This window comes from Leptonychotes weddellii, chromosome 1 (assembly GCF_054177405.1).
Source record: "Leptonychotes weddellii isolate Sample4059 chromosome 1, ASM5417740v2, whole genome shotgun sequence".
Lineage (NCBI taxonomy): Eukaryota > Metazoa > Chordata > Mammalia > Carnivora > Phocidae > Leptonychotes > Leptonychotes weddellii.
In genome coordinates, this window is record NC_138369.1 from 44,067,870 (window position 1) to 44,089,693 (window position 21,824).

Here is a 21,824-nt window from a genome sequence, read left to right on the forward strand (position 1 = left end):
TTAGGTGGGGTGAGGCCAGGAAAAGGTTCTGGCTGTTCTGAAGGCTGAGCTAGGTGAAGGGGGGAGAGATGCTTTTTTGAGGAACTCCAAGGTAGCCAGGGTGGCTGGAGGATCTTAGAAGGCAGACCTCTATCACAAGGATGCAAAGGCCATCTAGGACTTTGGGAGCTGATGCAAGGAATTGGATTTTTTTTTTTTTTTGAAAGAGAGGGGAGGGGCAGAGAAAGAATCTTAAGCAGAGTCCACACTCATGATCTCACAACCTTGAGATCGTGACCTGAGCCAAAATCAAGAGTCGGACCCTTAACGGACTAAGCCACCCAGGTGCCCCCTAGGAAATTGGATTTTATGTTAAGAGCAGTGGGAGTTTCCTGAAAGGCTATAATCAAATTTGTATTTTAAAAAGATCTCTGGGGCTGCCATGTAGTGAAGGACTTGGAGGTAAAAAAGAGGTTAGGGACTCCAGTTAGAAGGCTGTTGGAGTCATCAAGAGAGTGAGGTCAAAGGCCCAGCAACCCTAGGCTCAGGAGACAATATTAGCTGACATTTGAGCACTTATATGCCCAGCATAAGTGCTTTGTGTGTATTAATATATGTAGTCCTCACAACAACCCTATGAAGTAGGTACTATTGTGAACCCAGTTTTACAGAGGTGAAAACTGAGGCAAAAGGTGAAGTGACTTGTCCAAGTTCACCCAAATAGATGGATCTATGTCCATATATTGACTCTGACACTATATACTGTGGATTTGGGAGAAATCTTTCCATATTCCTCTGAGCCAGTTCAGTCACCACATGGCAGCCCCAGAGATCTTTTAAATGAGTTTTCTCCTTCGTGAAGTGGGTTGAAAGTGTGAGGTACCTAACTAGGCTGTCCTCTCCCCTGGGTCGCCTAGACGTTCACCAGCGCTGGGCCCTGGTGTGGCTGGCCTGCCTACTCTTGGCCTCTGTGCTTTTCCTTCTCTTCCTTTTCAAAAAGGACCACGTGAAAGGTGAGCACTTCCCGACCCCCCAGGGCTGGGAGTTCCCCTCGAGAAGGTGGCGGCGGAACTCATGGGCCGCCCCGCCCCTCTCCCCTAACAGGGTGGCTGAGGCTCTTGAAGGAGGACCTCCGCGCGGGGGGTGAGTGTGAGCAAGTGCCGGGCGGGGGGCCGCCCCCAGCGGGCCGGACCTCGGGCCCTCTCACGTCTTCCTTTCCCCTCTGTTCTCTCTGGCAGCTGCCCCCAGGGGCCGCGCGGCTCTGCTCCTCTACTCGGCGGAGGACTCGGGCTTCGAGCGCTTGGTGGGCGCCCTGGCCTCCGCGCTGTGCCAGCTGCCGCTGCGGGTGGCCGTGGACCTCTGGAGCCGTCGTGAACTGAGTGCGCAGGGACCCCTGGCCTGGTTCCACGCGCAGCGGCGCCAGACCCTGCAGGATGGCGGCGTGGTAGTCCTGCTCTTCTCGCCCGGGGCCGTGGCGCTGTGCCACGAGTGGCTGCAGGACGGGGCGGCAGCGTCCGCCCCGCACGGCCCGCACGACGCCTTTGCCGCCTCGCTGAGCTGCGTGCTGCCCGACTTCCTGCAGGGCCGGGCGCCCGGCCGCTACGTGGGGGCCTACTTCGACGGACTGCTCCACTCGGAGGCCGTGCCCGCCCTTTTCCGCAGCGTACCGGTCTTCTCCCTGCCCTCCCAGTTGCCCGACTTCCTGGGGACCCTGCAGGGGCCTGCCGTCCCCCGTCCCGGGCGGCTCGGGGAGAGGGCGAAGCAAGTGTCCCGGGCCCTGCAGCCCGCCCTGGACCAGCTGCTTCAGGCTCCCGGGGCTCCCGGGGCTCCTGGGGACTGCACGCGGGATGGCACGTGAGGCAGGGGAGACGACTCGAATAAAGGCAGACGCTATTTTTCTACCCGTGTCTCCCGCATGTGTCTGTGACCGCGTCGCTGGCCTAGCACGACGCCCGCGGCCCTTTAACACCCGGACAGGTGCAGCCCGGCACCGCCGGCGGGTGGCTGACGTGAGGTGACGCAATGGCACATGGACTGCCACCATTGGCTGGGGGGCGGGCTCCGCCCCCCAGGCTGCGGAGCCGCCCGAGGCGGCACGTCTTACGCAGGCAGCGGCTGCTGCGGCGTTGGGGAGACTGAGCGGTCGGCGCCAGCGGGCTGGGTGGGTCGTCTCTTCCTCCCACGCAGCCTACGCGGGTCTGGATCTTCCCCTGCCTGCTAGCGGCCGCGCTTTTGCAGTCTGCCGGCCGTGAGCCTCACCCCGTTCTCTTCATATCCGGATCCGGGCTCCTCCCCTCTAGACCCGGGTTCCTTTCCGGACTCCTCCCCCCGAGACCTCCCATCCGGCCTCTACTCCGCTAGTACTTGGACTCTGACCCATTCTCCCAAACTCCGCTGATCCTGGCCCTAATAACCCATATTCAGACTTTAAAACAATGAGTTGACTTCTTCCTTGCTAAGGATTCAGGCCACCTCTCCCACGGTGAGGAGGATAACTTATTCCCGTCTTGGAATTGCAGAACAGGCTCCTTCCTCACCACTTCCCCTCCCCCGGCTGTCCCCCCAAGTCTAGCCTCCTTATAACAACACACATCTGGGCTCCCAGACCCGCGGCACCCCCGAACCAACCCTCTTCTTTCTCACCTGGCTCCTCCAGTGAGTCATTCCCATTCCCTTTACAGGTTCCCAGCCTGGGAAAAGATGGCCTCACTGCCCCGGAGGGGCCTGGTCCCACCTCTGCTCTGGGGCTTGAGTCTCTTCCTTAGCCTCCCAGGCCCCGTCTGGCTCCAACCCTCTCCGCCTCCCCAGTCTTCTCCGCCAACTGAGCTGCACCCATGTCATACCTGCCGGGGACTGGTCGACAGCTTCAACAAGGTGGGTGCACCAGCAGCCTTGTGGGAGATGGCCGAACCATGATAGCACAGGGGTTTGAGAGGAGTTGTGGAATGCAAGTCTGCATGAGTCAAGTACCAGCTTGGTTGCTTACTAGTTGTATGACCTTGGGCAGGTTGCCTCTCTGTGCCTCAGTCCCCTGGTCAGTGAAATACTGAAGTGCTAGAATGTGCCAGGCACTGTACTTAGCTATTACTCATGTTCTCCATTTCCAGGGCCTGGAGAGAACAATCCGGGACAACTTCGGAGGTGGAAATACTGCCTGGGAGGAGGAGAAATTGTCCAAATACAAAGACAGGTAAGGGGCTGGAGAGGTGGGTTTGTATACCTCACCTCCCAATCTCCGCTCTACTGGTGGGAGCCTAGAGACTCTCAAATATCACTGAGCATCTATAGTACAGCAGTAAATAAGGCAAGCAAAACCCCATCTTCACGGCGCTTACATTCTAGTTGAGAAGACAGTGAATAAGTAAATAAATAATGTCATACCAAGTGAAGAACAGGAAAGCAGGGTAGACTACAGAATGGTGGCGGGGGGGGTGCGTGGAGTTCAAGGTGTGACGTTTGAACAGAAACCTGAAGTGAAGAAGCAAGCTATGTGACAGGGAAGGGATTTGGACAGAGCGGGACTGAGCTTGGTGTATTTGAGAAGAGGCTGGCTGGGACTGAGTAGACGAGAGTGGTAGAACATGAAGCCAGAGTGCCTGGAAGGTCACAGAACAGTGTTTAGATTTCGTTCTGAGTGTAATGGGAAGCCATTGGAAGGTTTGGAGCAGAGAAGTGATGTGGTCTTATTTTTACCTTTAAAAGATCACTCACTGCGATGTAGCAAAATGGCTGTAGGGGCTGGAATGGAGGAAGCAGGGAGACCGTTTGGGAGCTAGTGTGGTGTCTAGTGGTGGGCATGGTGAGAACGGGTCAGATACTAGGTATATTTTGCAGCTGGACTGATAGGGCTTGATGATGGAATCATTATGGGGTAGGAGAGAAAAAGAATAACAAGTACTTACTAGGTTTTGGGCCTGAGCAATGTTTTCTGGTATGGGTGAAGGTGAGGCAGGAGAGGATTTGGCGGGGGGTGGGATTAGGTGTTCTTGAACATACTGGGCTGTGATGTCCATTATACAGCCTAGTAGAGTTAAATTTAGGTGTCGGAGGTTCAGGGGAAAAGTAGGAGCTAGAAACCCGAGTTTGGGAGTCATTAGCATAAAGCCATGGGATGAGATGAGACCATGAGATGAAAGGCCTGAGTCCTAGGCCCTCCTGCTCTTCAAAGTCAAGTTAAGGAGAAGGAATCAGCAAGATTTGGAGTTAGACAGACCTGGTTGTCAGTTCTGACCCTGTGTACCCTTGGGAAGGTCACTTAACCTCTCTGAGCCTCAGTTTTCTCATCAGTAAAATGGGGATATTAATACTTGCTTTGCCTATTTCATAGGATTGTGGTAAGGATTAAACTGTGATGCCCACTAGATACAAAAGATTTTGTTATTATGTAACATTGGTCATTTTCCTTTCCCTTAATGGACCTCAGTTTCCTCATTTAGGAATGAGGGGAATGGCCAAGGATAACCCGAAGGGCACATCTAGCTGTATAATGGCTCCTGTTTTTTGTTTGTTTGGTTTTTAAGTCCTCTCCTCCTATATGCCAGGCACATGCCAGACCCTTAAAATACGTAATATATGTGTGTATGTATATATGTATTTTTAAAAAATTTATCGTAGTAAAATATATATAACGTAAAATTTACCACTGGAGACATTTAGTACATTTACAGTGTTTTGCAACCTTTACCACTGTCTCATTCCAGACCATTTTTAATCACCCCACAAAGGAACTTCTTACCTATTAAGCAGTCACTCCCCACTCTCCCCTTCCCCCAGCCCCTGGCAACCATTACTCTGCTGTCTGTGTCTGTGGGTTTGCTGATTCCATTGGAATCTACATGTGTCTGGCTTCTTTCACTTAGTGTATTGTTTTCAAGGTTCGTCCATAACAGAACATATGTCAGTAGTTCATTCCTTTTGAAAGCTTAATAATATTTCATTGTATGGGTTTACCACATTTTGCTTATTCGTTTTTTAGTTGATGAACATGTGGGTTGTTTCTACCTTTTGGCTATTGTATATAGTATTGCTACAAATGTTTGTGTACAAGTTTTTGTTAGAACACCTGTTTTCCATTCCTTGGGGTATATAACCAGGAGTGGAATTACTGATTCATATGGTAATCCCATGTGTAACCTACTGAGGAAGCCAAACTGTTTTCCACAGTGGCTGCACCATCTTTCTTTCCCATCTTCAATGTAGGAGGGTTCTAATTTCTCCACATCCTTGCCAACACTTGTTATGTGATGTATTTTTAATCACATATACCCAGCAAGGGTATTATATTCCATTGTGCAAATGCAGGAACTGAGGTATCCTACAACAAATCCGCAGGGCAGATATTGTCTCCATTTTACAGATGAGAAAACAGAGGTTCAGGAGAGGTTAAGTGACTTGCCCAAGGTCACTCAACTAGATTCAAACCCAGTATCTGACTCCCCAAATCAGTACGCCCTCTCGCCTTCCCTTTGATGTCATGGCATGAGGGGGGTGGGAGAGGAGACCCTAAAGGAGGGTGGTGGATGGGGTAGAACATAGTCCTATCACCCCAACCTGTCTGGTCAGCGAGACCCGCCTGGTAGAGGTGCTCGAGAGCGTGTGCAGCAAGTCGGACTTTGAGTGCCACCGCCTGCTGGAGCTGAGTGAGGAACTGGTGGAGAGCTGGTGGTTTCACAAGTGAGTTGCTGGGAGGCTTCCCAGGGAGGGGGCCACAGGCAGGGCCTGATGGTAAAGGAGGGGGTTGCATGCTTGGGTCTATGTCCTGGTTTGGCTCCTTCTTCCAAACCTAGATCTGCTAAGGACTTGGGGGGGGGATCCAGGTTCTCACTCTGAGCTTCAGTTTACTCCTCTGCCAAATGGGGAGAGGGTGTTGGTCAGGTAGCCTTATGGGTCTTCTATCCAAGGTGGGTTGTATCACAGATTCTTTGGGAGGCTGGGGGCTGGGCAGCAACTCTGGCATAGTCTCAGCCCCCCTTACTGTCATCCCCACCCCACCCCCACCCCCTTCAGGCAGCAGGAAGCCCCAGACCTCTTCCAGTGGCTCTGCTCAGATTCCCTGAAGCTCTGCTGCCCCTCAGGCACCTTCGGGCCCTCCTGCCTTCGTGAGTTTTCAAGCTCCTCTCGGGGTATGAGAGGGGACTGCCAAAGCCAGGGATCCAATCCTGGCTCTGTCCCATAGCTGGCTGTGTGAGCCCAGGTTGCTCAGATAATTTCTCTGGACGTTAGTTACCTGCTTCAGAGGGCTGTTGAGATGAGCAAATCAGTGGGGAATGGTTGTGAAAAAAAGATAAGAGGGCTAGACAGTCAGATGGGACTGGGGTTTTTATCATGCCTGTGAGAAATGCCCCCACCCCCACCCCCATTTCCCATGCCTGGATCAGATCAGGCCCATCCCCTGGACTAAGGTGACCTCCCTGGGGACAGGCAGGTGCTGCTCTGAAGCCCCCATGGTCACCTTTTTCTACACACGGTCCTGAGGGAGGAGCTGTACCTACTACCAGCCCCTTTTAGAAAAATCTCTCTGGAAGCTTCAGATAAACACTTAGTGACACAAAGAATAAAAAATAAATAAATTGAAAACAAACAAAAAAGGGAGTTAGTGACAAAGATGATTAATTCAGTCTTTCTAAAAGGAAAGATCTGTAAATAATCTGTTCCACAGAAGGGTATTGGTTAACAACGTGCCACACAAAGTATTATGATGCCATGAAAATTAAGTTTCCTCTCCAAAAATGTTTAATGATATGGGGGAATATTCTCTGTATTCACGATTGTATTTGTGATGTTACCTGGTTTGGTGTCTGCCCACAGCCTGTCCTGGGGGCGCAGAGAAGCCCTGCGGTGGCTACGGGCAGTGTGAAGGGGAAGGGACGCGAGGGGGCAGCGGGCACTGTGACTGCCAAGCCGGCTACGGGGGCGAGGCCTGTGGCCAGTGTGGCCTCGGCTACTTTGAGGCCGAGCGCAACGCCAGCCATCTGGTATGTTCGGGTAGGTAGCCAAGAGGTGCGGGGCTGGGCAGGAGCAGATGGGGTGCCTGTCTGCCCATCCTCACACTTTCCCCGTTGCCCCCAGCTTGTTTTGGCCCCTGTGCCCGCTGCTCTGGACCTGAGGAATCAAACTGTTTACAGTGCAAGAAGGGCTGGGCCCTGCATCACCTCAAGTGTGTAGGTGAGTGAGGCCTGGCCCTAGGTGTGGGGAGGTGGTCCCCATCAACACACACATCTCTGGGCTAGACCACCACAGTCCCCATCTTCATGGAGATCTCAACTTGGTTGGAAAGGCAGGCAGTTAGAGTACAGACTCATCTTTGTGCAGTTAGAGATGTCCCTGAGCCAGCTCTGTGGTGGTGGGGAATCAGGAAAGGCTTCTTGGAGGAGGTATCACTTTGGCCGAGTCTTGAAAATTGAGGAAAGGATTAGCCAGGAAAATGAAGATACTTAACTTGGGATCAGGAAGCCTGGGTTCAAGACTTGGTTTGGTCTCTGTCCTGCTATTTATATAGATGAGAGTAAAGGCTAAGCTGCTATAACAAAAAGATCACCAAAGACTGTGGCTTAAAGAATATAGAGGTTTATTTTTATCTCCTATCACAGTCTCGAAACAAGTGGTCCAGGTTGGCAAGGAAGTTCTGCTTGTTACAATCATTCAGGGACCTAGTACTTCCTGTCTTACTGTGTGGTCATCCCCTGGGGATGTTTCTGTTGTTCGAGGTTGGGTTACAGGTACCCCCATGTTCCCAGACCTGACACTCAGGAAGTGAGAAAGGGAAGAAAGTGCATGGAGGAGTCCAATTCTGTAGTTTTAAGGCCGAGCTAAAAGTGGAGCACATCACTTCTGTTTACATCCTGTTGGCCAGAACTCAGGTTCAGGCCACACTTAGCTTTGAGGCAGACTGGAAAACGCAGTCTCTGGCTGGGCGGCCTGAAGCCCAGCGGCATCCGTGCATCCGCACAGCCCGCGCTCTTGGGCCCACCGTCTTGAGTGTGGGCGGGTCCACTCCCCGACAACGCTGCCTCAGCTTCCCTGCCAGCGCAGTAGGGACTGAAATTCCCACCTTGCTGGCCTCTCTGCAGACATCGACGAGTGTGGCACAGAGCGAGCCAGCTGTGGAGCCGACCAGTTCTGTGTGAACACGGAGGGCTCCTATGAGTGCCGAGGTAAGTGCCAATCCTGTAGGGGAGGGGTGTGGGGAGGGTAGGAGGAGCTGCTCCATGCCTTTCCCCCCCGAACTTCTGCCTTCTCAGGCACCGACCCATCCCCTCCCCTCCCACTCCTGACCTCTTCTGGTCTAGGGCTTCCCCCTCCATAATCCACACGGGGCCCAAGGGCAGCTCTCAGCCTTTTCTCTCCTCTTCCTTCTCCAGACTGTTCCAAGGCCTGCCTGGGCTGCATGGGGGCAGGGCCAGGCCGCTGTAAGAAGTGTAGCCCTGGCTACCAGCAGGTGGGCTCCAAGTGTCTCGGTGAGTCTCCTGCCAGCGGGGCACAGACACTGGGCAGTGCCTTGCCCACCACGAACTGAGAACAGCTGGGGGCATATGGACAGGGCAGGGGAAGGAAGGGTGGAATGTTGTCTGGAGTGTCTGGATGTGAGCGAGATGGGAGTCAGGGCTGCTGTGTGTGGGACCCTGGCAGTGGGGGCCTGACCCCGCCTCACCCTCCCTCCAGATGTAGACGAATGTGAGACAAAGGTGTGTCCAGGAGAGAACCAGCAGTGCGAGAACACCGAGGGCAGCTATCGCTGTGTCTGTGCCGAGGGCTACAAAGAGATCGAGGGCGTCTGTGTGAAGGAGCAGATCCCAGGTGAGCCCCCTAGTGGCCCCCAGAAGCCTTAGGAGGGGAGGTGCTCATCCAGGGGGCAGGCAGGCAAGCCCCTTCTCCAGGCAACCACAGGCCCTGCCCGATCCCCACGGCCACGCCGCCCCGGAGAGGCTGCACTGAGACCCAAACCCTACATCTTATCTCCAGGCTGACTTTTAGCCACCTCACACCTCCCAAGGTAGAAAGAAAATCCCACTTGGTGTCAAATCACCCTACCTCCATTCTTATCTGTCCAGTGGGACCAGTCCTTGCCCTGGACTGCTGAGAGCGGTCGCAGGCCGTAGGTGTGATGAGATGAAGGACAATCACAGTGATGACAATAGGTATCACTTGCACAGCTCTCACCGTGTGTCAGATGCTATTCCAAGCATGTTGCATGTATTAACGTCCTTCACTTCTAAAACAAATCCAGTGTTGTTAGCGTTATTCTCATCCTCATTTTACACAGCGGAAACTAGGATGCAGAGAGATGAAATAACTTGCCCAGGGCCACATGACAAGCAGGTCGCAGAGCTGGGAGTCCCAAGCCAGGCAGTCTGGCTCTGGAGCTGGGCCTAGTACACATGCTCTGTCCCGACTTGCCCACCACATGGCCTTGGGCAAACCTCTTTCCTTTTCTGAGCCTCAGTGTCCCACTTAGTGAGATAGGGATGACTGCCCCTGTTGGAGTTGTTCTCAGCAGTGAATGACATCGTGCGCCAGGCGGGCAGGTATGTAGCAGCAGTGATGAGGTATGTGGGAAGCTCCAGGAATAGGAGAGGAGTAACAGGTGCTTCTCTTGTTCTTCACAGAATCAGCAGGCTTCTTCTCGGAGATGACAGAGGACGAGCTGGTGGTGCTGCAGCAGATGTTCTTTGGGGTCATCATCTGTGCGCTGGCCACACTGGCCGCCAAGGGCGACTTGGTCTTCACCGCCATCTTCATTGGGGCTGTGGCGGCCATGACTGGCTACTGGTTGTCGGAGCGCAGTGACCGTGTGCTGGAGGGCTTCATCAAGGGCAGATAATCCCTGCCACATCGGCAGGATCTCCTCCGATCCAGGCTGTCCCCAGAGGTCAGGCCTCTCTCCCGCCTGGACACTTGAGGCAGCTTGCTTTATATTTGAGCGGGGTAAGCACCCCCTACCCACCAGGCCTGGGCAGGTGAGGCCCTTGGGGTGAAAAAGTAGCTCTAAATATGGATGCCATGAGATCCTGGCCTGGGGGAAGTGGGCAGGCTTCACAACATGTGTGAATTTTTAAAAAGTATCTCCTTGCGATGGCTGCTGATGGGCTTTGGCCCCTGCCCAGGATGAGGGGGGTTCCCTCCAGGGGCGGGCCCGTCACAGCCCCTCCTGCCAGCAGCATGCCACAAGCTCCTGTCCCGTACTCACACCCTGCCCCTCAGCCACTGGTTATTTATTCATCTCAGGAAATAAAGGTCTTGGAAAAGAGAGACGCTTCAGTCTCACTGCCTGCCTCCTACTCCCCATGGGTTGGCCTGAGCTACTGAGAGCCCCTGCCCTTGGGGAAACTTTTGAAAACCCTGGGAAATTGAGGGCTATCCTGACGGATGAGCAGTAGAGGGAGGACAGAGAGGCTTGGCCTAAAGTAGTGTTAGGAGAAGGGGGATGGAGGAACCAGGCTTTGGAGTGGGACTTCCTGGGTTCAGTGCCAGCTATCATTTGCCAAAAGACCCTGGACAAATGACTTTTGTCTCTGAACTTCACTCTTCCCATCTCTAAAACGGGCATGGTAATGCTTTCGACTCAGGCTTAATATGAGAAGTAAGATGATGGATGTGAAGAGCTGAAGACAGTGCACGACAGACAGATGTGCTATGAAATATTGGTAGCCGTTACTCCAAAAGCCTCCCAGGGTCAGCACAGCGTATGGCCAATGGTACTGGAATAGCCTTGTAAGGTGACAGACGGCAGCTACACTTGTGGTGTAGCTTTCCTTTTTAAGTCATCCCCTCCCCAACATACACAGACAGGACTTGGGACTGCTGGAGGGTGGGGACTGCTACCTCTTCTCTGAACAGGATCCTGGCATGGCCAGAGGGAGGCATGAGCCAACTCCTAAGGGTTTATTTCTTTGGCACAAAGAGGAAGGTCATTCTGGACAAGCAAGCCTCATCTCTCCACACTGGGGAGCCTGGAGGGGTGTCTGGGGGTTCATGGACCCCATATCCCACACCCAAATCCATGCATGTCCACCCTGTATTCCGCATAAGTCACAGGCTCTGTGCAAAATACCCGCTGGAAAAAAAAAAAAAAAAGATTAAAAAAACAAACAAAAGAACGGGGGTAGGTTCATGCCCGGCTGTTTCCAGGGGTGGCTGTCAGGTGGAAGCCCGGGAATGCCAGTTTTTGAAATGTTCCTCTGTCCCAATGGGCCACGCCATATGGCCATCGAGGGTGGGGCCCTGGTCCTGCATTCCTGGACCCCTCAGAGCTCAATGGTGTCACTGGAGGCGCTGCGGGAGTCCCCGGGCTTGCAGCGAGGCTGGACCTCGCTCTGAGGTTCCCCGGGCCGGGCGGGGGGCGGGGCAGGGGCTGGGGCTGGGGCAGGCAGTAGCTGCACCGTGCTGGGCAGCTCATCCAGGGGCAGACTGTCCACCGATGACAGCCCGTGACGCCACGGGTTCCAGCTGATCTTGAGCGAGCCCCGGGAAAAGCTGTCCATGGAGCTGCGAGAAGCCGCCCCGTCAGGGTCATCGGCGACGTGTGGCGGGACCGGGCCGCGCACCCGCACGTCGCTGAGAGAGTGGCAGCGGCCTCGCAGGAGCGAAGAGCCGGCGCCGTCGAGCTCGGCGTCGGGGTGGCTGACCCGCCGCGGCCGCAGCGCGCCCCCAGGCGGCGGGGAGGCCAGGCCGCGCAGGCCGCAGCGCCGGAATACGCTGTCTCGCACCAAGTGCTCTCGGAAGAGCGCGGCGTCGATGCTGCGGCTCAGGTTGATGGGTGATGGCGGCCGCAGGTCCAGCTCGCTCATCGACGGCGCCGGCCCCACGCTGTTGCGGGACAGTCCCGGGCCACCCTGGGGGCCGCGGCCCAAAGACGCAGCCGAGCCCCAGGCGCCTGAACTGGGCGTGGCAGGCGGCCCACCCTCCGCGGGGTTGCGGATGAGGCTCTTGCTGATGTCCAAGCCGCCTGCGCCGACGCCACTGGGCCCCGCATAGCAGTTGTTGGGTCGCTCAGGCACCTCACTCTTGCCCGAGGGCGTGGGGCACGCCAGGCGGAGCAACTTCGCCCAGCAAGCGTGCTCCGTGGGCGGCCGGGGCCGCACGGCGGCCACAGCGGCCAGCGCCAGGGTGAGGGCCCATGTCAGCTCCAGCAGGCGCAGCCAGAAGTGGACGCCCCACCAGGCCCACGAAAAGCGACCCACCCGGCCTGGGCCCGGGTATAGCCAGAGCGCAGCCGCCAGCTGCAAGCCACTGGCCAGCAGCCCCAGCGCGCCCGCCACGGCCAGCAGCCGCGGGCCCGGGCTGGCATCCCAGCCCCGAGGCCCGTCCAGCAGGCGGCGACGGCAAAGGCAGAGCGTGCCCAGAGACACAGTCGCGCCCCAGGCGCACGACAAGCCCTGAGCCAGGAGGTTGAGCGCAGGACTCACCGACAGCAGGTCAGTAGTCAGCAACCCCACGCCGTGCACCAACGCCAACGCTCCCAGCAGGAGCGGGTTCTGCAGCTGCTGTGGCAGCCCCGCGCCCAGCCCGAGCAGGGTCAGGGCCGCCAGCGCAGTGAGCAGCAAGGGGAAGGGCAGGTTGTAGAGTACCAGGCCGGCGCGTAAGCCCAGCCGTGCCTGAGAGCCGTACGGGTCGGCGAGCATGTAGGCAGATCGAAGCCCAGATGCTAGGAGCACCAGCACGGCCGCCACCAGAGCCAGCCGCGGCCCCGCAGGGGCGGCTGCCAGGGAGGCCAGTGCCAACAATGCGGGCAACAGGAAGAGCACCCCCACCCCATAGACGTGCAGCTCCCAGGAAAAGCTCAGCACCCGCCGCAGGGGACCCCAGCGCAGAGGGGGTGCGGTGGCATTGGCCGGGGGACTGGTGGCTGGGGCTGATGCCACGGAGCTGGCTGAGGGCTCCGGAGGGGGTGGCTGGCCCAGGGCGCGCTGCGTGGTGACCCGAATGAGGCCCCGGCGTGACGTCGAGGGGGCCTGGACTGGGGGTGCTGGGGGATGGCTTTGGGGACGCCCCGGCCACTCCTCGGCTTCATCTGCAATAACAATATCAAAATAGCCCTTTGAAAAGTGCTTTTGATTTTTCACACTCTCTAGTATGGTGGGCAAGTTATTTAACTTTTCTAAGCACATCTATAAAATGGGGATGGTAATAGCGCCTACCTCATTGGGTTGTGGGGAGGATTAAGTGTTTAGCATAGTGCCCAACACCCAGTAATGTTAAACGATGTGACCTACCGCTTGTACTAATAATGTACCAGCAGTTCTCAGCATTGGCTGCCCATTAGAATCACCTGGAGACCAAGTGAATCAGAATTCCTTGCGATGGGGCCTGGGTATTGGAACTTTAAAAAATCTCCTCCACTGATTTGCAGGGGTTAGAGAAACTGCACTAAATACATCCAAGTCACATTTAAGAATATTCTAGCCCCCAAAGGGCAAATGACTTGTCCCAGAGTACCCAGTGAGCATTAGTTTATTTATCCTGAGTTTTTTGAAGGAAGTCCTGGCCAGTTCCTTTAAGCAGGTGTTTGTCCCCATTCACTCCCTCCATAAACCCCACACAGGTTTTTAGTTATTAAGAGTACCCACTGTCTCCCAAACCCCTAGCCATGCCCTCACCTGGCTGCAGGGCCCCCACAGGGCTCTCTGTTCGATTTGTAGCTGGGCCAGGGTCCAAGGGGCCAGGGATGAGGGACTTGGGGGTACCTGGGGTCTCCAATGCTCCTCTCACCCGCTGGGGGGAGATGGGGTCTGCTCCATTCATTGCTGCTATTTCTGAAATAACAAAAGCAGTCATCACTTTGCCTGATCTTCCAGCAGTCCCCAAGGTCTAATCCCCCAAAAGGGAGGCACAATCACCCTCATTTGGCAGAATGAGGAAAATGGTACCCAGATGGACCAGAGGTCACACAGAAACTGGGGCATCCAGTTACCCTGTAACACTGCCCCCTCCCAGCACTGCTCAGCACCCTCACGTTGATACCCACCTGGCTTAGACCCATCAGGTGTCTCTGTGGCAGGGGGACCTGAGGGCTGGGGTCTTGGTGAGTCCCTAACATCAGGAAGATCAGCCTGTTTGGGCGAGGGGCTTGGAAGACTGACTTCCCAGGTCTCTTCACCTCCAGTCTTCTTGGGGAGCTCAACTGGCAGCTCCTCAGCAGGAGGAAGGCTTTTGGTCAATACCAGGTGTGGCTGGGACCGAGGCTCCTGAGAGGATGCCACCTCAGCTGGGGATACCAAGCCAACATGAGGGACCGCTGGATCCTGTTGGGTGAAGAAGGGGCCTCGAGCTGCCTCCTGGAAGTCCTCACCCCCACCCTGTTCTTCTAGCACTGGCCTCCTGGTAGTTCCCAAGTGGGGAGCAAGAGTGTGAGGAGGGCCCTGGTGCTCTAAGGGGGATATCTCTGAGACTCTGATCATGGCTTTGTCCACCAGACCCTCATCTCTAGGTGGTCGTTGCTCCACTTGGCCTCCAGGCTCCTCTGGCCCTGGGGAGGGAGGAACTGTGGCTATCCTAAGTTGGAGTCTGGGAGTTATGGGAATGAAAGTGAGATGGGGGAGGCCTACTGGATGGGGGGCTGGTGCTTCTTGCTCTATAGGCTCCTGTGAGTCAGGAGGTCCTGTCCAGCCATGAGAACTTGACCCTCGAGCCATCTGGAGGTCATCAGTTACTGGGAGTCCTCCTCTCTGAGCCCTGTGGGATGCTTTAGGTCCATGCAGGGCTGGGCCAAGGGGAGAGTGTGCGGGCTCCTCGGGTACTTTCTCGGCAGGGGCCTGGGGAACATTGGAGTTCCAGGGGCTCTCATCCCTGGACTTCTCCCAGAGGAAGTCGCGGGCCTGGGGCTCTGTGCCCATAGGGCCCTGGGGGTGGTCTCCTGGGATCAGATGTGGTTCCGAGTCCTCAAGTGGCTTGGGAAGGCCCTGGCCCAGGGCAGGGCCAGCCCCCTGGGACAGCAGCAGCCACAGCAGCAGGGGGCCACGGACACGGCCCCATGGGCTGGGAGCCATGGTCCACTCTGATGCCTGGGCCCAGAACACTCAACGTCCAGTCCTCTCTGGATGAGCCTGAAACAAGGAGAAGGGGGATGACGTGTGAACACTGGGAGTGCCCATAGCTGCCCCAAGAGGGATGGTGGGAAAGAAAGAAGAGAGACACGAGAAACTCCCCTTCCCGCAGCCCCTTCCTGTTCAACCTCTTCATGCTAACCAGAGTGACCTTTTAAAACTGCATCTCTGGTCATGCCACTTGCCCTACTTCAAAACCTTCAATGGCTCCCCATCACCCTCAGGAAAGAATATAAGTTCCTCTCCTAGCCTTCCAAGGCCACATCAGGCTGCTCACCTATCCTTCAATACCCACTGGGCTGTTCAATGCCCCAATCCTTTGCTCCTGCTGTTCCCTCAGCCTGGAATGCCCTCTCTCTTCTCCTTCACTGGCTGAAATCCTACTTTTTTAATGATTTTATTTTATTATTTATTTGACAGAGAGAGCGAGAGAGCACAAGCAGGGGGTGGGGCAGAGGGAGAAGGAGAAGCAGACTCTCCGCTGAGCAGAGACCCCGATGTGGGGCTGGATCCCAGGACTCTGGGATGCTTAAGCTACTGAGCCACCCAGATGCCCTCTGAAATCCTATTCTCAAAGGCCTGGCTCAAATATCAGAGAGGTGGAGAGGGAGAGGGACAGAGCGATCTGGGTTTGAATCCCAGCTTTGCCATTTCCTGGGTGAGTTACTTCACCTCTCCAAATTGTGGTTTTTTCCATCAGTAAAATGGGTACCTAACTCAAAGGAGCTCTTACAAAACTTACCTAACAAAACACATTATAGGCCAGGCCCATAATAGGGGTTTAATAAGCATTAGAGCCCTTTTACTTTTCCCTTTGTCCAGAAAGCTTTCTTTCCCACCAGCCCCCTTCACTATTTCAACAAATAATTTGAACGCATACTCTGTGCCAGGCCCTGGGGATAAAGCCGTGAACAGACCGACAAGATTCCTGCCCTCACGGAGCTGGCATTCTAGGGTAAGAGACAGACAATGACTAGTTTTAAATAAGGGGAGCTATGAAGAAAATAAAACAGGGTTAAGAGACAGACGGATGGGGGGCTACTTTACACAGTGGGTAGCAGGAGGCCTCTCTGGGGTAACATTTAAGCTAGATGCTGAATGAGAAGGAGCCAGCCATTTGAAGATATGGGGGAAAAGTATTTGGCAAAGGGAACAGAAAGTGCTAAGGCCCTGATGCAGAATGAACGAGTGAATTCAAGAAATGAAAAGGCTAGTGTGGCTGGAGCATAGCAAATGAAAGAGAAAGTAGCAGAGGGAGATAAAATCAGGAAGGTAGGGCTAGATCACAAGGGGCTTTGTAAACCACAGGGAGGCAACTGGATTTTATTCTAAGTATCACAGGAAGCCAATGCAGATGTTAAGCATGGGGGCAACAAGGTCTGGTAAGAGGGGCTCTTGGGTGGCTCAGTCGATTAAGCGTCCGACTCTTGGCTTCGGCTCATGTCATGATCTCAGGGTCGTGAGATCAAGCCCCACATTGGGATCCGTGGTTAACACAGAATCTGCTTGAGATTCTTTCCCTCTCCCTCTGCCCCACTCGTACGCACAAACGCGCTGTCTCTCTCAAAGAAAATAAATAAATAAGATCTTTAAAAGGGGGAGAGAGGCCAGTCCAGAAATCCAGGTAAGATATGATGGTGGCTCTTTTCAGCTTAGACATTTCTTTCCCTGACACCCCCTCTACCCTTTCCCATCACTCTGGCCACATAATGTAATCTCCTGTCTCCTCCACTGGCCTAGGGCTTCTCAAGGGCTGCATCTGCATCTTTATTTCTTATCTCCAGCCCCCTGCATATGCCTGGCCCCAGGTAGATACCCCTAAAGATTCCTCTTCCCGAGAGTCCCTAGTTAAGCCAGGGAGGCTGGAAGGGACCTGACGGCTAGGAGACAGAGGGCAGGAGCACAGCAACCGTGAGAGAAGAGAGGCCGGGGTGTGTTTCGGAGCAGAAGCCCTGCTCCTTTTCTCTCTGGGAAGCAGATGTGCCCAGAGCTCCCTGGCTCCTCATCCTTGGTGGTTCACATGCACCTTGAGAAGCCAATGAAAACTCCAGGAAATGCCCAGGTTCATCAAAGGTTGTGGACAATTTCAGGGGTTTCAAAGATCTCTTAAACCCATCCCCCAAACTGAGTTTAGATTCTGCCTTAAAGTCTTGTTAGTTCATTTCTCAAATGTTCACTGAGCCCCATGCTCTGCTCCTAGCCCAAATTAGGTGCTGGGGACCCGCAGAGAAGCCTCAGTTGGTGTCAGGAGTTGGGGCCAGCTGAGGAGGAAGGACTGAACGGCCACTAACGCATGTCCTGGTTAATAATAGTGCTCCTGTGTTGAGCACTTACCCAGTTAGGCTCCTGCGCTAAGATTAGCTGCATGTCCTCCATCTCATCCAACCCTCCAAACCCAAGCAGGTGTGGGTATAACCATATCATAGGGGAAGAAAGCGAGGTTCAGAGAGGTTTAGCAAATCGCCCAAGGTCACACAGCCAGCGAATGGCCACACGAGGCGTTGTGAAACCCGCAATGGCTCATTTTGAACAGGGGGTCCAAAAGCTTTCCAGAGGAGACAGCTGATTAGGCCTTCAATAAGCATATGCCATCTGCTCAGCACCCGCAATTCAAACGAGATGTAGGCATCTGTGGACAAGGAGGGGGCTGCCCAGTCCTGGGTTCCCGCTACAGGAGAGATTTTTTGGGTGGTGGGGTGAGGGATGGGGGTATCTCTCTGCCCTAGGGACTGGGGAGAGGCCGGCCTGGGGGCAGGGCGAGGGCCGCCGCAGGGCAGCCTCGGGAGCTGGTCCATCTCGGGTTACCTCTCCTCCTCTGGCTTCTCTCCGCTGGCTCCGCGCCTTCCCGCAGTGTCCCGGGTGGGGGTGGGAGCTGGTGCAGGCCCTGCCACTCGTGCCCAGAAAGGGGGCTGCCGGCCACGCTCCCTGCCTGGGCCCCGCCATCGCCCCCTCCCTGGGCCAGCTCCTCACCTGGGCGCCGCGCCGGCAGCCCCCGCGTTCACCTTGCGCGCGTCCCTGCAGCCGCTCGCCGCGCCGCATCCTCCGAGATGCTCAGACTTGGCTAACAGAGCCCGGCGCTGCCGATCGCGGAGCCCGCCCACAGGAAGGCCATCCCCACTTAACCCTTTCCCCTTAGGGGTGGATTCTTCTCCCAGTCCCGACCTCCCCTCTCACAGAGATTCTCAGGGCTAAGAGGGGAACCGAGGTACCTCCGAGAGATTTGGAAATCCCTTCCGCAGCATCCCTGAATAAGGGACAGCCAATCCTGGTTTGCACACCCCATGGGACGCGGAGCTCACTTCCTTTATACATACATACATATATATATATATAGGGATACATACACACATACCTACCTATAGGGAAATCCTACCTACAGCTTGCTGTTTATCCCTCAGATCTTTTTCTTTATTTTATTTTACTTTTTTAAATTAGTTTCAGAGGTAGCTTCAGATCTTTTTCAATGCACAGTCACATATACGTTTTAAATAGAAATGAGATCATACTGTACATACTGTTCTGTAACTTGCCTTTTTTCTCTTCACTGTGAAATATATCCTGGCACATTTTCCATGTAAATTTCTACAGATCCATCTTATTTCTTGTATCTGCTGTTAAGAACTGAAGCATATAGTCAGCCTGTAATTTTTTATTGATGCAGTCCTGAGGTTGGACATGTAAATTGTTTCTAGTCTTTTGCTAGCAGGAATAATAAAGCAGGGACCATTCTTGCATAGACCTCTTCGTGCACAAGCACTAGGTGTATCTATCAGATAATTTCCTACCTATGGTATGGTTAGACCTATGAGTCTGCACATTTTCAGGTCTGATAGACACTCAAATGTCCTTGGTTCCTCTTTGGACAGCTCCTGATGTACTAAATGTCCACGATTGGGTTCAATAACATTAAGAGAAATCTACACAAGGAATAGATGCGGTCATTAAATATGACGTAAAATCCTCAACGCCATGGAGAAATGTCCAGGATAGATTGTTGTTTATTTATTTAAATTTCAGTCATTTGATATAAAAATGATATATGCTGATTGTCCCGAGTTAAGTGACACAGAAATGTTCAAGGAACACATTCACTGTCTTACTCTTGGCCTCTTCAAGTCGGCCTCCCCAGATGTGCCTGCTGTTAGCATCATGTTGCTTCTTTTAATTAAAAACATACATGTGCATGTCTTTCTTTTCACAAAAATGGGACCATACTATGCATATTATCCTATAACTTGAGTATTTTTTTTGCCTTAGGCAATATATGTTGGAAAGATTCTGAAAGCAATACATACGTATTACCTGCACCATTTTCCTCCAAGTAGCCACGCGGTGCTGCATGGTGTGGGTGTGTTGTCATTTACTCACACTCCCAAATTCCCCTACTGCAGGGGATATAGTTGGCTGACAGCTATTTTTTTTCTACTAGAAACAATACTGCAATAAACATCCTTACATACCAACACATACATCTTTACATGGTGATTCTCTAAATCCTCTCAGATAATTATTTGTGTGATCCCATTTTTGTTAATATCTATCTATCTATCTATCATCTATCTACCTACCTACCTATCTATCCTATTCCTAATTATTAGGAGGTAAATAGTGGTTGATGTGATTTTATCTAATTTCGCTTTTCTGTTTACCAGTATTCTACACAACTGTGTATTTCTTTTGTGATCAGAGACAGGAATGATAAATATCATTTTAAAAAGAAAGACATTCTTCCTAAGGTTGAGCTGAGCTTACCCCCCAGTACTTGCCTGGGTCTCTGGGTCTCACAGAAGAGCAACACCCAGCCCTCAGCTGTGTCTGACATGCTGCAGGTCGAAGCATGCTCAGAGGCTGAATCAGGCTTTTCGGACTCTAGGAGAAGGATTGGGCTTTTCCCGGTTCACTTTATCATCTGACCAGCTCTACTGTTTTCTTTGTGGGAACCCCTTCAGAATTATAAAGACACCTCTCATTTCTCTAGAATTTTCTCCCTCCAGGCCAAACCCTCCAGGGTTTTTTGACCTTTCCTCAAAGGACAGGATTCTGGGCTCTCACCATTGTGACATCTCTCCTCTGTTGGCTTCTTCCCTAGTTAACAATGTCCAACTTAAAGTATAACTCTTGAAGGGGGACCTGGGTGGCTCATTCAGTTAGGTGTCCAACTCATGGTTTCAACTCGGGTCGTGATTTTAGGTCGGGCCCTGTGCTCAGCATGGAGGTTGCTTGAGATTCTCTCCCTCTCCCTCTCCCTCTGTCCCTCCTGCTCTTGCTCTCTCTCTCTAAAATAAATAAATAAATATTTTAAAAAATAAAGTATAACTCTTGGAACTGAACCCAGTTAGGAACAAAGCTGGACTTTCACCTCCCTTCCTAGATTCTCCTCCATTAATATGGGGGCCTCACACTGAATTAATGATTCTGGCAGCCACATCCCTTTGTTGCCCAATATTGACCTACTAGGTCTTCCCCGCCTCCTTGTATTGATCTACTAGGTCTTCCCTACTTCTTTGTGTGCAGTTGGTTTCTTGATCCTCAGTGTTGGACTCAGCATTTGTTTCTTGTTTTTTTTCTCTTGTTAGATCTAGTCAGTTGTTCTGATCTTGTGGGAAGTCATCTGGATCCTGGTTCTATATATAATAGATAACTGGCCTTTTTTTTTTTTTTTTTTTTTTTTTAGCATTGCCCAAGATCCAATTCTCTTCCTGGTAACATCCTAATTTCCTTCTCCCTCGTGGGCAATCTTGTAGGGAGGGTAGCTCTAGGGGTCCACTACAGAAGCTGAGGAGTCCAAATCCCTCCTCTCATTGCCTCCTGTGAGCTCTCTGGTGAGACTTCTTTGGAGATGTTGAGATTCCCCTAGCAGGCTCAGAGCTGGCCTACCCATTCATTCCTGCAAAGTCTTACTGGCCTGACAGTGCCCAACCCCCCAGTCCACAGAGGACCATCCAGCTGCTCCCGGCTTGCTCTCTTTAGAGACAGGAGCCCCAATCCCATTGTGTTTCCAAACCATGGATTGGTAGGGGTTTTAAGATTCCAAACAAAGGCAAGAGAGATTATGATCCCTTTGGCCAGAGGCCAAGATGAAAGCTGATCCTCTGGAAAGAGGAGACTGGTTGGGGGTAGAGGTGAATATAAGTGGGGAACATGGAGTGCCAGGTATAGGTGGGGAGTATCCTGGCTCCAAAAGCAGCTGCCGGCATCATCCTGGAGACTCTGGGAGGGCAGTGATGGGTGGGGGATGATTTAAGTATACGGGAGATGGTCAGTAGCTCTGTCTCCGAAGCACTTAGTGGGTCAGGGGCTATGCTACACACCTTATTACATGCATTATTCTTTTTAAGTCCTCACGACAACCTATGTATTATTATGCTCTCCATTTTACAGTTGCCAAACTGAAGCTCAGAGAGCTTAAGTAATTTCTTCAAGGTCACACAGCAAGTAAGAGGCCAAGCTCTAAATCTGACTTTAGAACCAGCACTCTTAATACTGATGGCACCATCCTGCCCCTGAGGCACCTCCGAGAGGGGAGGTGGTGAGATGAACGTCCCAGGCTTTCCAGGTGGCCCTGCTGTGTGTCTATGAAAATAGGCCTCCAACTTGGACTCTCCTTTGAAGGGACTTCAACAGGGTTTGGGAGTTGCTGAGAGCTCCCACCCAAAAGTACCTTGGGAGGTCCCAAGGAAGGGGAGAGCGAAGGAAAAGGCAAAGGTGTTGTGGCTGGCAATGCTGAAGCCCCCTCCCTAGACATGCCCAGGACAGTTGGCTGGCATTTCCATCTGGCTGGCCCCTGGCAGGCATGAGCAAAGA

At 53.4% G+C, this 21,824-nt stretch overlaps 3 protein-coding genes and 1 long non-coding RNA gene across 24 annotated transcripts in view; 2 read left to right on the forward strand and 2 right to left on the reverse strand.

Annotated features, from left to right (window-relative positions):
* Window positions 1-1,880, forward strand: part of IL17RC (interleukin 17 receptor C) — an 11,749-nt gene extending 9,869 nt beyond the window's left edge. For 7 of the 16 annotated variants that reach the window (XM_081821954.1, XM_081821959.1, XM_081821965.1 and 4 more), the window contains 3 exons: window positions 897-992; window positions 1,084-1,122; window positions 1,218-1,880. In XM_081821954.1, coding sequence (XP_081678080.1) covers window positions 897-992; window positions 1,084-1,122; window positions 1,218-1,837 — 755 coding nt within the window. In that variant the 3' untranslated portion in view covers window positions 1,838-1,880. The remainder of the gene's footprint in view (window positions 1-896; window positions 993-1,083; window positions 1,123-1,217) is intronic. The other 9 variants (XM_081821962.1, XM_081821988.1, XM_081821992.1 and 6 more) reach the window with 3 other exon arrangements.
* The window catches only part of LOC145721846 (uncharacterized), a 30,757-nt gene extending 27,781 nt beyond the window's left edge, over window positions 1-2,976 (reverse strand). The window contains exon 1 of the long non-coding RNA XR_014145808.1: window positions 2,823-2,976. This is a non-coding gene — a long non-coding RNA (uncharacterized LOC145721846). The remainder of the gene's footprint in view (window positions 1-2,822) is intronic.
* Window positions 2,034-10,227, forward strand: CRELD1 (CRELD disulfide isomerase 1). 4 transcript variants are annotated; one of them, XM_031034183.2, is made up of 11 exons: window positions 2,034-2,140; window positions 2,661-2,853; window positions 3,087-3,169; window positions 5,542-5,652; window positions 5,986-6,077; window positions 6,787-6,963; window positions 7,048-7,143; window positions 8,049-8,132; window positions 8,340-8,435; window positions 8,641-8,775; window positions 9,585-10,227. In XM_031034183.2, exons 2-11 carry the CDS (start codon window positions 2,680-2,682, stop codon window positions 9,797-9,799), a joined length of 1,263 nt encoding a protein of 420 aa, XP_030890043.1. In that variant the 5' UTR covers window positions 2,034-2,140; window positions 2,661-2,679; the 3' UTR covers window positions 9,800-10,227. The 4 variants fall into 4 exon arrangements, with proteins under 4 accessions (XP_030890043.1, XP_081678200.1, XP_081678205.1 ...); XM_081822074.1 differs by lacking the exon at window positions 2,034-2,140 and adding an exon at window positions 2,206-2,227; XM_031034184.2 differs by lacking the exon at window positions 2,034-2,140 and adding an exon at window positions 2,288-2,461.
* On the reverse strand, window positions 7,530-18,331 carry PRRT3 (proline rich transmembrane protein 3). 3 transcript variants are annotated; one of them, XM_031034180.2, is made up of 4 exons: window positions 18,230-18,331; window positions 13,943-15,020; window positions 13,575-13,730; window positions 7,530-12,988 (listed from the first exon to the last, which is right to left on the reverse strand). In XM_031034180.2, the coding sequence occupies exons 2-4, from the start codon at window positions 14,961-14,963 to the stop codon at window positions 11,223-11,225; spliced, it is 2,943 nt and encodes a 980-aa protein (XP_030890040.2). In that variant the 5' UTR covers window positions 14,964-15,020; window positions 18,230-18,331; the 3' UTR covers window positions 7,530-11,222. The 3 variants fall into 3 exon arrangements, with proteins under 3 accessions (XP_030890040.2, XP_006739057.2, XP_030890041.2); XM_006738994.3 differs by lacking the exon at window positions 18,230-18,331 and adding an exon at window positions 17,991-18,219; XM_031034181.2 differs by lacking the exon at window positions 18,230-18,331 and adding an exon at window positions 17,826-17,981.
* Window positions 18,332-21,824: the final 3,493 nt, after the last annotated feature.

Coding starts and splice junctions, on each gene's coding strand:
- CRELD1 (XM_031034183.2), top strand. CDS start 2,680: ATGGCCTCACTGCCCCGGAGGGGCCTGGTCCCACCTCTGCTCTGGGGC. Junction 5,653..5,985: donor GAGAGCTGGTGGTTTCACAA/GTGAGTTGCTGG, acceptor CACCCCCTTCAG/GCAGCAGGAAGCCCCAGACC. Junction 6,964..7,047: donor CAGCCATCTGGTATGTTCGG/GTAGGTAGCCAA, acceptor CGTTGCCCCCAG/CTTGTTTTGGCCCCTGTGCC.
- PRRT3 (XM_031034180.2), bottom strand. CDS start 14,963: ATGGCTCCCAGCCCATGGGGCCGTGTCCGTGGCCCCCTGCTGCTGTGG. Junction 13,731..13,942: donor ACCTGATGGGTCTAAGCCAG/GTGGGTATCAAC, acceptor TTGTTATTTCAG/AAATAGCAGCAATGAATGGA. Junction 12,989..13,574: donor TGTGGGGGCCCTGCAGCCAG/GTGAGGGCATGG, acceptor TTGTTATTGCAG/ATGAAGCCGAGGAGTGGCCG.